The 13,401-nt window shown below is 58.0% G+C and overlaps 1 protein-coding gene across 9 annotated transcripts in view; it reads left to right on the top strand.

The window, feature by feature from the left end:
- The window catches only part of HSPG2 (heparan sulfate proteoglycan 2), a 117,286-nt gene that overhangs the window by 79,390 nt on the left and 24,495 nt on the right, over positions 1-13,401 (top strand). For all 9 annotated transcript variants that reach the window (XM_035308083.3, XM_078330706.1, XM_054258880.2 and 6 more), the window contains 22 exons: positions 2,047-2,147; positions 2,236-2,416; positions 3,509-3,634; positions 3,746-3,898; positions 3,973-4,115; positions 4,359-4,494; positions 4,577-4,731; positions 4,994-5,144; positions 5,915-6,066; positions 6,153-6,285; positions 6,744-6,889; positions 7,033-7,168; positions 7,262-7,413; positions 8,144-8,279; positions 8,450-8,601; positions 9,372-9,510; positions 9,609-9,760; positions 10,473-10,608; positions 10,727-10,878; positions 11,058-11,196; positions 12,389-12,540; positions 12,733-12,880. In XM_035308083.3, coding sequence (XP_035163974.3) covers positions 2,047-2,147; positions 2,236-2,416; positions 3,509-3,634; positions 3,746-3,898; positions 3,973-4,115; positions 4,359-4,494; positions 4,577-4,731; positions 4,994-5,144; positions 5,915-6,066; positions 6,153-6,285; positions 6,744-6,889; positions 7,033-7,168; positions 7,262-7,413; positions 8,144-8,279; positions 8,450-8,601; positions 9,372-9,510; positions 9,609-9,760; positions 10,473-10,608; positions 10,727-10,878; positions 11,058-11,196; positions 12,389-12,540; positions 12,733-12,880 — 3,171 coding nt within the window. The remainder of the gene's footprint in view (positions 1-2,046; positions 2,148-2,235; positions 2,417-3,508; positions 3,635-3,745; positions 3,899-3,972; positions 4,116-4,358; positions 4,495-4,576; positions 4,732-4,993; positions 5,145-5,914; positions 6,067-6,152; positions 6,286-6,743; positions 6,890-7,032; positions 7,169-7,261; positions 7,414-8,143; positions 8,280-8,449; positions 8,602-9,371; positions 9,511-9,608; positions 9,761-10,472; positions 10,609-10,726; positions 10,879-11,057; positions 11,197-12,388; positions 12,541-12,732; positions 12,881-13,401) is intronic.

The raw sequence follows: 13,401 nt of genomic DNA, 5'->3' as shown, positions 1-13,401 counted from the left end.
CCTCTAATCCCAGCACTTAGAAGGCTGAGGTGGTGGATTGCCTGAGGTTAGGAGTTCGAGACCAGTTTGGCCAACATGGTGAAACGCCATCTCTACTAAAAACACAAAAATTAGCTGTGTGTGGCGGCATGCGCTTGTAGTCCCAGCTAATCAGTAGGTGGAGGCAGAAGAATCACTAGAATCTGGAAGTTGGAGGTTACAGTGAGCCAAGATCATGCCACTGCACTCCAGCCTGGGCGACAGAGCAAGACTCTGTCTCAAAAAAAAAAAAAAAAAAAAAGAGAGAGAAAGAAAAGAAAAGGGTGGTAGCTGGAAGTCTGGATTCTAGCTACCAGGGACATTGGTTATGGTTACTGAGATGAGGGAGGCTCCAGTAGACAGGTGTCTTCATTCAAGCTTTTCCAAAAGTGGAGTCTGAAACAAGGATTTGCGTGCAAGTAGCACCGGGAAGTAAAGTGAGGCAGGGACAGGAAGGCGTCCCAGTAAAGGCTGTGTGATCAAGCAAATTGCCACCGTGAGCAGTTGTCGCTTACTGCAACCGAGGAAGCTTTTGGGAGCCAGTGTAAAACATGCACCTCAGAGTCACCCTGCCCCGGGGCCCAGGGAGCTGCAGTATTTCTAAGTCAGCCCCTGTCGGTCATTGGCTGAGACCTATTCCGGGAGCAGCAAGTCCCCTGCACGTCTGTCCCACCCATGGACATGCACAGTGGGCTCCAGTGGCCCGAGAAAGCCCTCAGTGCAAAGAGGCACAGTGGCTGGCAGAAGTCAGGCAGGCAGGCACTGGGGGACCATGGCTAGGCCACCAGCAGCGCAGGCTACAAACAGGTCAGAGAGAATCCCAAGTTTGCTGTGGGCGTGTTCAAGAGTGAGACGTTTGGGAAGACATCTCATTGGGTCCACCAGGCAGGCATTTGGGTATGTGAGTGTGAGCTCCCGAAAGGGGCCACAGCCAGATAAATGAGTCTGGGAGCTGTTGACACAGAGATGGTGTTCAAAGCTGTGGGGCAGAATGAAGTCACCCAGGGAGAGTGTGGCCGGAGGACAGGGCCCCTGCCCAGAGTCCCGAGGAGCTCCAGCGTGAACATGTCCAGTGGAAGAGGAAGGGTGGGAAGAGCCTAAGAGAGTGCAGCCACGAGGCAGGGGAGGCATGGGGCATCCTGGGAGTCAGAGGGAAAAGGACTTCCTGGGCAGCCTCCCCACTGGGAAGTCAGATAAGGGCAGAAAAGTAGCCCTTAGAGGTCATGCTTTGACAAGAGAGAAGGGATAGAAGCCAGATTGGAAGGAGGCAACGCATGGATGGGAAGGTGGTGAGTGTGAACAACTCTTGCAAGAGTCTTGGCTCTGAAGGGAGGCCAGGAAACGATCATTGGCTGTGAGAGCATGAGGTCAAGGGGGAGTTTTCAGAAATGGGAAATTCTAGAGAGCCCTCTGTGGAGGGAGGTGATGGCGTGAGAAGGAGAGGAGACGCTGATGTCGTGAGAGCGGAGGAAGCCCTTGGGAGGGGTGGGCACTCAGGAGGCACCACAGTGGGACAGGGTGGGGGCACGAGAAGGGGCCCGTCCTTTAGGTGCCAGCACCTGGTAGATGTGAGAGCTGGGAACACTCCTGACTAGTCATTTCTCTCTTCTCAAGTGTGTGTCGGTGCCACTAGCTGTGACAATGGAAGAGCGGTTAGAGAGGCTGGAGGTGGGAGGATGTGTGAAATAGCTGTTGTCGGGGTACAGAAACTCAAACCAGATGGAGAAAGCCAATTGGAGGGAAGTGTGATGTGTTAGCTCATTTGTGGTCTGTGACCAGGAACTGGAGCCAAGTAGACTCATGGTGTGATGTTCCCCAACCACATCCCGTGGCTGCTCCATGTGGCCAGGAGAGCGGGGATGGTGGGGGTCAGCCAGAATGGGGGAGGCAGGCATCAGGGGGTGGAATGAGAGCTAAGCTGGACCAGGAAGGAAGTGATGCCTAGAAGAGGTTTTGGAGAAAGACAGAGCAGCCACAGGCCCAGGGCCCAGCCAGCACTGGCTCACTGGAAGCTTCCTGTCCCCACAGAGGCTCCGAGCAAGCCCATCACAGTGACCGTGGAGGAGCAGCGCAGTCAGAGCGTGCGCCCTGGAGCCGACGTCACCTTCATCTGCACAGCCAAAAGCAAGGTGTGCAGGGCAGGGAGTGGGGATTCGGGAGTCTGTCTTCTGGGGTCTCTGAGTGCCGCCCATGACCCCCTTTTGCTTTGTCCTGCAGTCTCCAGCCTATACTCTGGTGTGGACCCGCCTGCACAATGGGAAACTGCCCGCCCGAGCCATGGATTTCAATGGCATCCTGACCATTCGCAATGTCCAGCTGAGTGACGCGGGCACCTATGTGTGCACCGGCTCCAACATGTTCGCCATGGACCAGGGCACAGCCACTCTACACGTGCAGGGTACACCTCCCTTCTATACCTGATCCTCCCACACCAGCTTCCCCCCATGCCCACCAGGATTAGCGCAGCGTTTCTTCATTCAACTGATCATGTCTGAGCACCTGCGGCACGCCTAGTCCTGGTCTAGGCTCTGCAGAAGCAGGGGAGAGCAGCATGTACGGGATCTCAGCCCTCCTGAAGCACATGTTCTAGGCAGGGAGACCATAAGTGTGAGAATCAATGGATAAGCAAGATAACTACACATGACAATGAGTGCAGGCTAGGCATAACAGTGAAACGAGGTGGGGGAAGGCTGGGTGTCATGGCCCATGCCTATAATCCTAGCACTTTGGGAGGCTGAGGCGGGCGGATCACTTGAGGTCAGGAGTTCCAGACCAGCCTGGCCAACATGGTGAAACTCTGTCTCCACTAAAAATACAAAAATTAGCTGGGCATGGTGGTGGGCACCTGTAATCCCAGCTACATGAGAGGCTGAGGCAGGAGAATCACTTGAACCCGGGAAGCAGAGGTTGCAGTGAGCTGAGATCATGCTGCTGCACTCCAGCCTGGGGGACAGAGCAAGACTCCGTCTCAAAAATAAAATAAAATAAAACAAGATGGGAGAAGCAGGGGCTACTCTAGACACAGTCAGGCAGGCTTCTCTGAGGAGGTGACTCCTAAGCTGAGGCCTGAAGGAAGGGTAGGCATTGAGCAAGTTAGAGAGCTGGCAGAGTGTTCTCTGCAGAGGGAGCAGCACTTGCAAAGGCCCTGAGGCAGGAGCACCTTGCTGTGTCTGGGGAACAGCAGAGACCACGTGACTGGGCTGTGGGAGGGAGGAAGGGTGTGGGCAGAGGGGAGAGCATGCAGTATGTGATGGATCAGGGTAGGGATTTTGGCTTTTATTTTAAAAGCAACAGGGAGTCACAGACAGGTCTCAAGAGGGACGGTCATAAGGTCATACTGACATTTCCAAAGCTCTCTTTGGCTGTTGTGTGCACAGATGGCCATGGAGGGCTAGCCTGGAAGCAGAGAGAGTGGCAGAGTGTTCTCTGTCGTGTGAGTCAGATGACACTCCCCAACGCTGACGTCATGTTCCTTTTCCTCCCTTGTCAGCCTCGGGTACCTCGTCCGCCCCCGTGGTCTCCATCCACCCGCCACAGCTCACAGTGCAGCCAGGTCAACTGGCCGAGTTCCGCTGCAGCGCCACAGGGAGCCCCACACCCCGCCTCGAGTGGGCAGGTGAGGCCATGATGGGGATGCCATTCAGGGCCTGACTCTCCTGGGTGTGGGAGGGCAGGAGCAGGACTCTGAGCAGGCTCGGTGGGTGCTGACCCCAGGTCTACTCACCAGGGGGCCCTGACGGCCAGCTCCCTGCGAAGGCACAAGTCCAAGGTGGCATCCTGCGTCTGCCAGCCGTCGAGTTTGCAGATCAGGCCCAGTACCTGTGCCGAGCCCACAGCAGCGCTGGGCAGCAGGTGGCCCGGGCTGTGCTCCATGTGCATGGTGAGAGGCTGGGCTCGGGTGGGGCTGGGAGGGAGCTCAGCCCGGGCTGTGTTCTCACGGGACTCTGTCTGCAGGGGGCAGTGGGCCCAGAGTCCAAGTAAGCCCAGAGAGGACCCAGGTCCACGAAGGCCGTACCGTCAGGCTGTACTGCAGGGCTGCAGGCGTGCCCAGCGCCACTATCACCTGGAGGAAGGAAGGGGGCAGCCTCCCACCACAGGTAAGATCTGCCCACCCAGAAGGCCAACGGGCTCCGCAGAGTCCCAGCCACCCTTCCTCCCCCTCCACACCCCACCTCACCTCCTCCTCTGTGGCTCCCTTCACCTCCAAGATGGTAGCCTCGTGCCACTACATTCCAGCAGGGAGCCCCTGCACCTGCCTCTCCCTTTTATGCCACATCTGTCCCCCTGGCCAGCCCTCGCCCAGCTGCCTCTGGAGCAGCTGACCCTTTCACCCATGGCAGGCCCGGTCAGAGCACACGGACATCCCCACGCTGCTCATCCCGGCTATCACGACTGCTGATGCCGGCTTCTACCTCTGTGTGGCCACCAGCCCTGCAGGCACCGCCCAGGCCCGGATCCAAGTGATTGTCCTTTCAGGTGAGGGCCCTCTGGGAATGGAGGGGTGGGGAAGGCAAGCCAGGGCTCCCCTGGGGCCTGCTGACCTCTACTCCGGCCCCAGCCTCAGATGCCAGCCCACCGCCAGTCAAGATTGAGTCCTCATCACCTTCTGTGACAGAAGGGCAGACACTCGACCTCAACTGTGTGGTGGCAGGGTCGGCCCACGCCCAGGTCACATGGTACAGGCGAGGGGGTAGCCTGCCTCCCCACACCCAGGTATGAGGGCCCTGAGCCTGTGGCAGGGGACCCACGGTGCAGGGGTTGTGGGCGGGGCAGGGCACTCTATGCAGGGTCGGGGAGGCGGCACACACCCCATACCTATCAGCAGAAGCCAGGCCTCATATCCCTCCCTGCTAGCTTCCAGCATGGGACAGCTCAGAGCACAGCCAGTGAGAGTTTGAGTGAATCACTGAGGCTGAGGGAGCAGTGACCACAGCCCCCGTCCCTGTCCTCACATACCTGTCTCCTCCTGGCCCAGGTCCACGGCTCCCGGCTGCGGCTCCCCCAGGTCTCACCAGCTGATTCTGGAGAATATGTGTGTCGTGTGGAGAACGGATCAGGGCCCAAGGAGGCCTCCATTACTGTCTCTGTCCTCCATGGCACCCATTCGGGTCCCAGCTACACCCCAGGTGGGCAGCCAGGTGCGGCCGAGCCAGGACTGATCCCTGGGAGCATCCAGAGCAGAAGATGCCCATGGCCTCTTCAGTGGCACCAGGACAGAGGGGGCATCCCAGGCAGGCTTTGACCCTCCAGTGCCTACTCAGGGAGAGGAGGGGACTGAGTGGATGGGAGTGGGGCTAAGGCTGGTCCAGCTTACCTGGACCCCTGTGAGGGACTGTTTCAGAATTTGTCAGAAAGCAGCAGAGTGTCCGGTTGAACACTGACCTGGGAGCCGGCTGGCCTGCTTCAGATCCCAGATCTGCCCCTTAGCAACCCTGAGGTAGTTTTTACCTTTTGGGGCCTCAGATTCATCTATGAAATGGAACATAAAGTGCCACCCACCTGCTTGGTCATGGTGTGGTTTAAATGAGACGGTGTCTCTGGAAAGTACCTGTGAGCACATGGAAGGCGCCCTCTAGCAGAGATGTGTCTCACTGTCATCAGCATCTGTGGGTGCAGCCTGGGTAGTAAAGCTTGCTGGTTCCCTGCAGGCCAGAGGAGCTCATCATCAAGAAGTCATGGGTAGGCCAGTGGGCCTCCAGCTTGTGGTTAGAGGTTGGGGAGGGAAGAAGCCATACTCGGCTGGCCATGGGGAGGCAGAAGGGTGTGGCCCTGGTCTCAGAAAGGCCACCTGTCGGCCATCCCCGTGAGGGCCTGATCACAGCCCAGAGCCCTCTGCCCCAGGGCTCCAGGTTATAGCCCAAGAGTCCAGGCGTCTGAGCAGTGTCTCTGTGTCCAGCCCCCGGCAGCACCCCGCCCATCCACATCGAGCCTTCCTCCTCACATGTGGCTGAAGGCCAGACCCTGGATCTGAACTGCGTGGTGCCCGGGCAGGCCCACGCCCAGGTCACATGGCACAAGCGTGGGGGCAGCCTCCCCACCCGGCACCAGGTATGGTAGCCCCCTGGGACCAGCTTGCTGGAGGGGCTGGGTGGGACTGCTCTGACCCCCTCCCAACCCACCGCATTTTCACACAGACCCACGGCTCACTGCTGCGGCTGCACCAGGTGTCCCCCGCCGACTCAGGCGAGTATGTGTGCCATGTGATGGGTACCTCTGGCCCCCTAGAGGCCTCAGTCCTGGTCACCATCGAGGCCTCTGTCATCCCAGGTGAGTGACTCCCAGTGACACGGAAAACTGGAGGAGGAAGAGAGCCCTCCAGGGTGGTAAGATCCAAGTGACCCCTGTTCCGATGGGGCAGGAGGTCCATGCTGGAGCTGGCTGCAGGGCCCTGCCCAGACCAACTCCACCCATCAGAGTAACCGCTGCCCTCCGGTCCGATTCGGTTTGGCCACATGATTCTTCAGGGGTCCCCTCCCACCTCCTCTTCCTCTCTCTGAGCCTCCACTACCCTCATCTCTTCCTCACTCCCCTCTGCAAGGGGTGGCCCATGCCTTGCCCCTCCCATCAGGGTTGCTGGGCTTAGGGCATCAAGCCCAGGCCCCTAGATGCCTAGAAACCTGGGCCCAGCCTTGGAACCCTGGGCTGAGCTAGCTGCAGGGTGGGCAACCCCTGCCCTCTCTTCTTGGGAGCATCTACAACTCTCACTTCTATCCACCCTGCTGCAGGACCCGTCCCACCTGTCAGGATCGAGTCTTCATCCTCCACAGTGGCCGAGGGACAGACCCTGGATCTGAGCTGTGTGGTGGCAGGGCAGGCCCATGCGCAGGTCACATGGTACAAGCGTGGGGGCAGCCTCCCTGCTCGACACCAGGTACAGGGCACCATGGATGGTGGGTTGTGGGGTCCTGGCCCCTAGACTGAGGGGCTGGCACTTCCCAGATCAGGGGGGCAGGGGCAGGGCATCTGCTGGCCTCTAGAAAGCCCCCCCTCACACCTCTGCACATGCCTGCCCAGGTCCGTGGCTCCCGCCTGTACATCTTCCAGGCCTCCCCTGCTGATGCAGGACAGTACGTTTGCCGGGCCAGCAACGGCATGGAGGCCTCCATCACAGTCACAGTAACCAGGACCCAGGGGGCCAACTTTGCCTACCGTGAGTGGGGCCACCAGACTGGGCTAGGATGCAGAGAACAGGATGGGGCTACTTCAGAGAACAGGAGTGACCGGGGACCATCTTATCCCTCAGCCGCCGGTAGCACCCAGCCCATCCGCATTGAACCCTCGTCCTCGCACGTGGCCGAAGGGCAGACCCTGGACCTGAAGTGCATAGTTCCTGGGCAGGCCCAGGCCCAGATCACATGGCACAAGCGTGGGGGCAGCCTCCCTGTCCGGCATCAGGTATGGGACTGGAGGATAGACAGGCCAAGAAGAGGAAGCAGGGTGCCTGGGTGGCGGAGGTTATCAGGGGAGGGCTAGAGGCTCCTCTGAGATCAGGAAGTTCTGGATCCTGTTGCACAGATGTATCATGCAGTGACTAGAACCCAGCATCTAGCACTGAGCAGCCTGGGTGTGAATCTTGGCTCCACCACTTAGCTTGTGACCTCAGACAAGTTACTTAACCTCTCTGTGCTATAGTTTCAGGATCTATAAAGTGGAAATGATGGTACATCTTAAAGATTAATATATATGCAAAATCCTCAGAGCATAGGTTCACAGAAAGTACTCTAAGCTGTTAATATTACTATAACACCATTAGCTATTATTGTTACCATATTTTGTAGAATTTAGGATAGCACTGATTGCACAACGCACTATGATTTTACATCCCTCTAAGAAAAAGCTTCCATTTGTAAGGTTATTTGTTGTAGATACATCTTGATTTTGGAGACATTGAAATGTGTGTCTAGAATTGATGGGATGTGGTACAAGTGTGTGCCCAGCTCTCCGGGGCTCCTCTGGCCTGCCACCCTCTTCCTGGACAAGAGTCTCCCTTCCCCACTGCCAAGCAGGACAGGGGAGCTGATCCAGAGCTGATGGCCAGGCCTCGGGGGTCAGAGATTGAAGGTTGTAGGTTATAGGTGTCGGAGTCTCCTGAGGGCTCTCTCTGACTCACCCCCATTCTGGCCAGATGCATGGCTCCCTGTTGAGACTCTACCAGGTTTCCCCTGCTGACTCAGGCGAGTACATGTGCCGAGTGATGGGCAGCTCCGTGCCCCTGGAGGCCTCTGTCCTGGTCACCATTGAGCCTGCAGGCTCTGTGCCTGGTAAGTAGCTCTCAGGGAGGGCAGGGCTGGGGGCCCAGGGCAGGAGGCTCCCCACTCTTGCAATGGCAGGATCAGGAGGCCAGGCTGCAGACTGTACCTGCCTTGAGACCCGGACCCCCACCTCCTCTCACCTCCCAGCCAGCGACTGATCCTTTGCCTCCTGTCTCCAGCACTTGGGGTCACCCCCACCGTCCGGATCGAGTCATCACCTTCACATGTGGCTGAAGGGCAGACCCTGGATCTGAACTGCCTCGTTGCTGGGCAGGCGCACGCCCAGATTACATGGCACAAGCGTGGGGGCAGCCTCCCGGCCCAGCACCAGGTAGGAGGCAGTAGCTAAGGAGGCCTGAAGGACCCTGTAGCTGTGGTTCAAAAGCATTGGCTTCACTGGGCATGGTGGCTGCCTCCTGTAATCCTAGCACTTTGGGAGGCCAAGGCAGGCGGATCATGAGGTCAGGCGTTCAAGACCAGCCTGACCAACGTGATGAAACCCCATCTCTACTAAAAATATAAAAATTAGCTGCGTGTGGTAGTGCATGCCTGTAATCCCAGCTTCTCAGGAGGCTGAGGCAGGAGAATCACTTGAACCTGGGAGGTAGAGGTTACAGCGAGCTGAGATCTCACCATTGCACTCCAGCCTGGATGACAGAGCCAGACACCGCCTCAAAAAAAAAAAAGAGCATAGGCTTGGAACTCAGTCCTGCTTGAGTTCAGACATTGTTCCCCCACTCGCATACTGTGTGACTTTAGGCCAGTCACTTGTCACTGGATTCCCTGACCCTCAGTGTCCTCCTCTGCCAAATGGGCTCGTGCTGCCCACCTTATTTCCCCTGTAGCATGTCAAACACTGGTCCCCACTTCTCTCTCGTGCCAAGTCTCAGTTGTCCTTGGAATGGCTGAGGTGGCAGGCTAGACCCAGTCCTGACACTGGGGCAGGAGATAGGAAGGGAGAAGGTGATTTCCCTAGAAGAGCTTCCATCAAGTTCCAGCTGGCTGGGCTGGGAGTGGCACCGGTGAAGGGAACAGGAGCTTGACGTGAGCCGAAGTGCCCAGCTCTGAGCCTGCCTTCTCCCTCCTGACCCGCCCCCCCAGGTGCATGGCTCAAGGCTCCGGCTGCTCCAGGTGACCCCAGCTGACTCCGGGGAGTATGTGTGCCGTGTGGTCGGCAGCTCAGGCACCCAGGAAGCCTCAGTCCTTGTCACCATCCAGCAGCGCCTTAGTGGCTCCCACTGTGAGTGTCTCAGGGTTCATGCAAATAGTGGAAGGCTGGGGGACCCCGACTGCACCCTCAGCAGCTCCCACACCCTGCTTTCCATCTCTCCCTCCCAGCCCAGGGCGTGGTGTACCCTGTCCGCATCGAGTCCTCCTCAGCTTCCCTGGCCAATGGACACACCCTGGACCTCAACTGCCTAGTTGCCAGCCAGGCTCCCCACACCATCACCTGGTATAAGCGCGGAGGCAGCTTACCCAGCCGGCACCAGGTACAGGGCCAGCGGGTGGGGATGGCAAAAGCAGGGCGCACCAGCCCTCATGGGAAGTCGGGGGGGACTCTCAGCACCTCGCTCTGTGCTCATTCAGCCATTCAGCAAACATTGAGCATCCTTCCTGGATGGGTCCTAGACTGGTGCTGAGAATACAGAGATAAGGCTTCCTGACCTCAGCGAGAGCCACTCAGGCACCAAATCTCACTGCAAAGTACTCCAGGCCACATGTTGAGCCTGACACTGAAGATTCTGGATGGAATGAGACAGTTGCCTCATTCAGGCAGCTTGCAGGCTGTGCGAGCCCCAGCAGGATACTGTGTCAGCACTGTGGAGGGCCTTAGCAGGGTTTCTGGAGGGGTTACGGAAGGCTAGACATCCACCCCAGCCCAGAGACGGACCACAGCCATGCTGGGAGTCTCAGGAAGGCCACAAAGGAGGCAAAGCAAGGAGGCTCCCAGAGTCCAGGAGGCAGCGGCAGCAGTGCCCGAGACGTGGACTTGCTGCCCACACCTGCCCTCACCTCACCTGCCCTCCCCTTCTGCCCACACCTGCCCTCACCTCCTGCCCACATCTGCCCTCACCTCCTGCGCACATCTGCCCTCACCTCCTGCGCACACCTGCCCTCACCTCCTGCCCACACCTGCCCTCACCTCCTGCGCACACCTGCCCTTACCTCCTGCCCACACCTGCTGCCACCTGCTTCCTGCAGATCATGGGTTCCCGGCTGCGGATCCCTCAAGTGACTCCGGCGGACTCAGGCGAGTACGTGTGTCACGTCAGTAATGGTGCCGGCTCCCAGGAGACCTCACTCATCGTAACCGTCCAGGGCAGCGGCTCCTCCCATGGTGAGAGCACAGAGGGCAGGGGGTCTAGCCAAGCGGGGCAGGGGGGTGGCCGAGAGGTTCCTAGTGCCAGCACTGTGACCTCACTCTGACCACGCGGTCCCCACCCCTCTGCCCCCAGTGCCTAGCGTCTCCCCACCAATCAGGATCGAGTCCTCTTCCCCCACGGTGGTGGAAGGGCAGACCTTGGACCTGAACTGCGTGGTCGCCAGGCAGCCCCAGGCTGTCATCACATGGTACAAGCGTGGGGGCAGCCTTCCCTCCCGACACCAGGTACAGAGTGGAGCCATGGCAGCAGGGGTGGAACCCTGGTCTCCCGGGGTGGGCAGAGCAGGCTCCCTCTCGCACGGACTGGGCCTGGATCAACAGGCTGACCAGGAAGGCCTAAGCCAGCTGGTAACCCCAGGGTCCCTCCACTCCCTCTCCCTCTCCTTCCCCACCCGCCCATCCAGGCCCATGGCTCCCACCTGCGGTTGCACCAGATGTCTGTGGCTGACTCGGGCGAGTATGTGTGCCGGGCCAACAACAACATCGATGCCCTGGAGGCCTCCATCGTGATCTCGGTCTCCCCTAGAGCCGGCAGCCCCTCTGGTGAGTCTGCCCAGGAAAGGGACAAAGGATTCAGGCAACAGTGTTCCCTGGGGAGAAGGCACTTCTGGATCAGAGTCCTCAGACCTGGCGGTAGTCAGGCCAGGGCCAGTGGGAAGACGCCTGGGTTCAAAGACCAGGTGCCATGGCTCACGCCTGTAATCCCAACACTTTGGGAGGCCGAGGTGGGTGGATCGCTTGAGCCCATGAGCCCTGGGCAACATGGCAAAAACCCATCTCTACTAAAAATACAAAAATTAGTCGGGCATTGTTAACTGTAGTCCCAGCTACTTGGGAGGCTGAAGTGGGAGGATCGCTTGAGCCCAGAAGGTTGAGGCTGCAAGTGAGCTGTGATTGTGCCACTGTACTCTAGCCTGGGCAACAGGAGTGAGACACCCTCTCAAAAAATAAAACAAAATAAAACCAAAAACACTGGGTTCAAATCCTCCTTGTACCACTAAGGAACTTAGAGAGTTACCTTCCCCTCTCAGCGTCAGTTTCCACCAGTGAAATGGGGGCACTGACCTCTCCAACCTCTCAGAAATGCACTATGCAATACGGTGGCTACGGCGACCCCATTGCTAACATTTCAAGTTCTCAGTAGCCACATGTGGCTTGCAGCCACTGTCTTGGCCTGTGCAGATAAAAAACATTTCCATCACGGCAGGAAGTGTATAAATTATGTGAGGATTAAGTGAGTTCGTGCATGTAAAGTGCTTAGAGCAGTTCCTGGCACGCCGTAGGTGCTTTATAAGTATTATTATTATTATTATTTTGAGAGGAGGTCTCGCTCTGTCACCCAGGCTGGAGTGCAGTGGCAGGATCTCTACTTACTCCAACTTACACCTCCCTGGTTCAAGCAATTCCAGGGAGTCTCAGCCTGTTTCAGCCTCCCAAGTAGCTGGGACTACAGGCGCACGCCACCAGGCCTGGCTAATTTTTGTATTTTTAGCAGAGATGGGGTTTCACCATATTGGTCAGGCTGGTCTTGAACTCCTGACCTCAGGTGATCCACCCACCTTGGCCTCCCAAAGTGCTGGGATTACAGGCGTGAGCCACGGCGCTCAGCCAAGTGTTAACTATTATTATTATTAGTCCGGGGGGGGGTGGAATTTTCTACGGCAGAGGGTCCCACCCAACCCTGTTCCCAAATCTAATGACAGCCGAGTCGACTCACTGCTCTTTGTTCCCCCAGCCCCTGGCAGTTCCATGCCCATCAGAATTGAGTCATCATCCTCACATGTGGCTGAAGGGCAGACCCTGGATCTGAATTGTGTGGTCCCTGGGCAGGCCCATGCCCAGGTCACTTGGCACAAGCGTGGGGGCAGCCTCCCCAGTCACCATCAGGTATGTGGCCAGCAAGAAATGGTGGGAGGGCCGCTGGATGTGGGGGCCCTGGCTAGCTCTGCCAGGAGGGAGACCTGAGAGCCCCCATGGGGTTCAGTGCCCACCTGGGTCAGAGGTTAGACCCTGGCCCCAGGCTTTCAACAATTCCAGACTGGCACCTGACTCTGTTCCTCTGTCCTGTCCCCTCTTCAGGCCCACGACTCACGGCTACGGCTCTACCGGGTGTCCCCGGCTGACTCAGGCGAATATGTGTGCCAGGTTATAGGCAGCTCTGGCCCCCTGGAGGCCTCAGTCCTGGTCACCATTGAAGCCTCTGGCTCAAGTGCTGTCCACGTCCCTGGTGAGGGTCCCTGCAGTGGGACTGGGAGGCTGGAAGAGGGAGGAAGGGACAGAGACCATTGGGCAGAACTGGGAGAAGGAAACACTCCCTGGCACTTGGCGAGAACTGACCCTCTGATTTCAGACTTCACCTCCCATCATCCCCATGGTCCCAGGACCGAGGAGCCGGCTCAAGTGGAGTGGCTTCTGTCCCTCTCTGCAGGCTGCGAGCACAGGCTTTGTAGCCTGGCATCTGTGCATGAGTCCCAGCTCCTCTGGCCACACTTGGAGATGTTGCCCAAGGGCCCTCAGCTTTCTGCATGTCACTGTCACTGTCTGTAAAGAAGGGGTAGTAGTGCTCTTGTACTCTACTATCTAATTATAGAGTTCCCAAAATCCCGGGGCTGCACCTCTTCGAGTATTGGAGGGTGATTTAAACATTTTTATTAGGCCGGCTACAGTAGCTTGCACCTGTAATCGCAGCACTTTGGGAGGCTTGGGAGGGTGGATTGCCTGAGTTTATGAGTTCAAGGATGTGGCGGT

Source organism: Callithrix jacchus, chromosome 7, assembly GCF_049354715.1.
Source record: "Callithrix jacchus isolate 240 chromosome 7, calJac240_pri, whole genome shotgun sequence".
NCBI lineage: Eukaryota > Metazoa > Chordata > Mammalia > Primates > Cebidae > Callithrix > Callithrix jacchus.
This window is presented reverse-complemented; position numbering and strand designations above follow the sequence as displayed.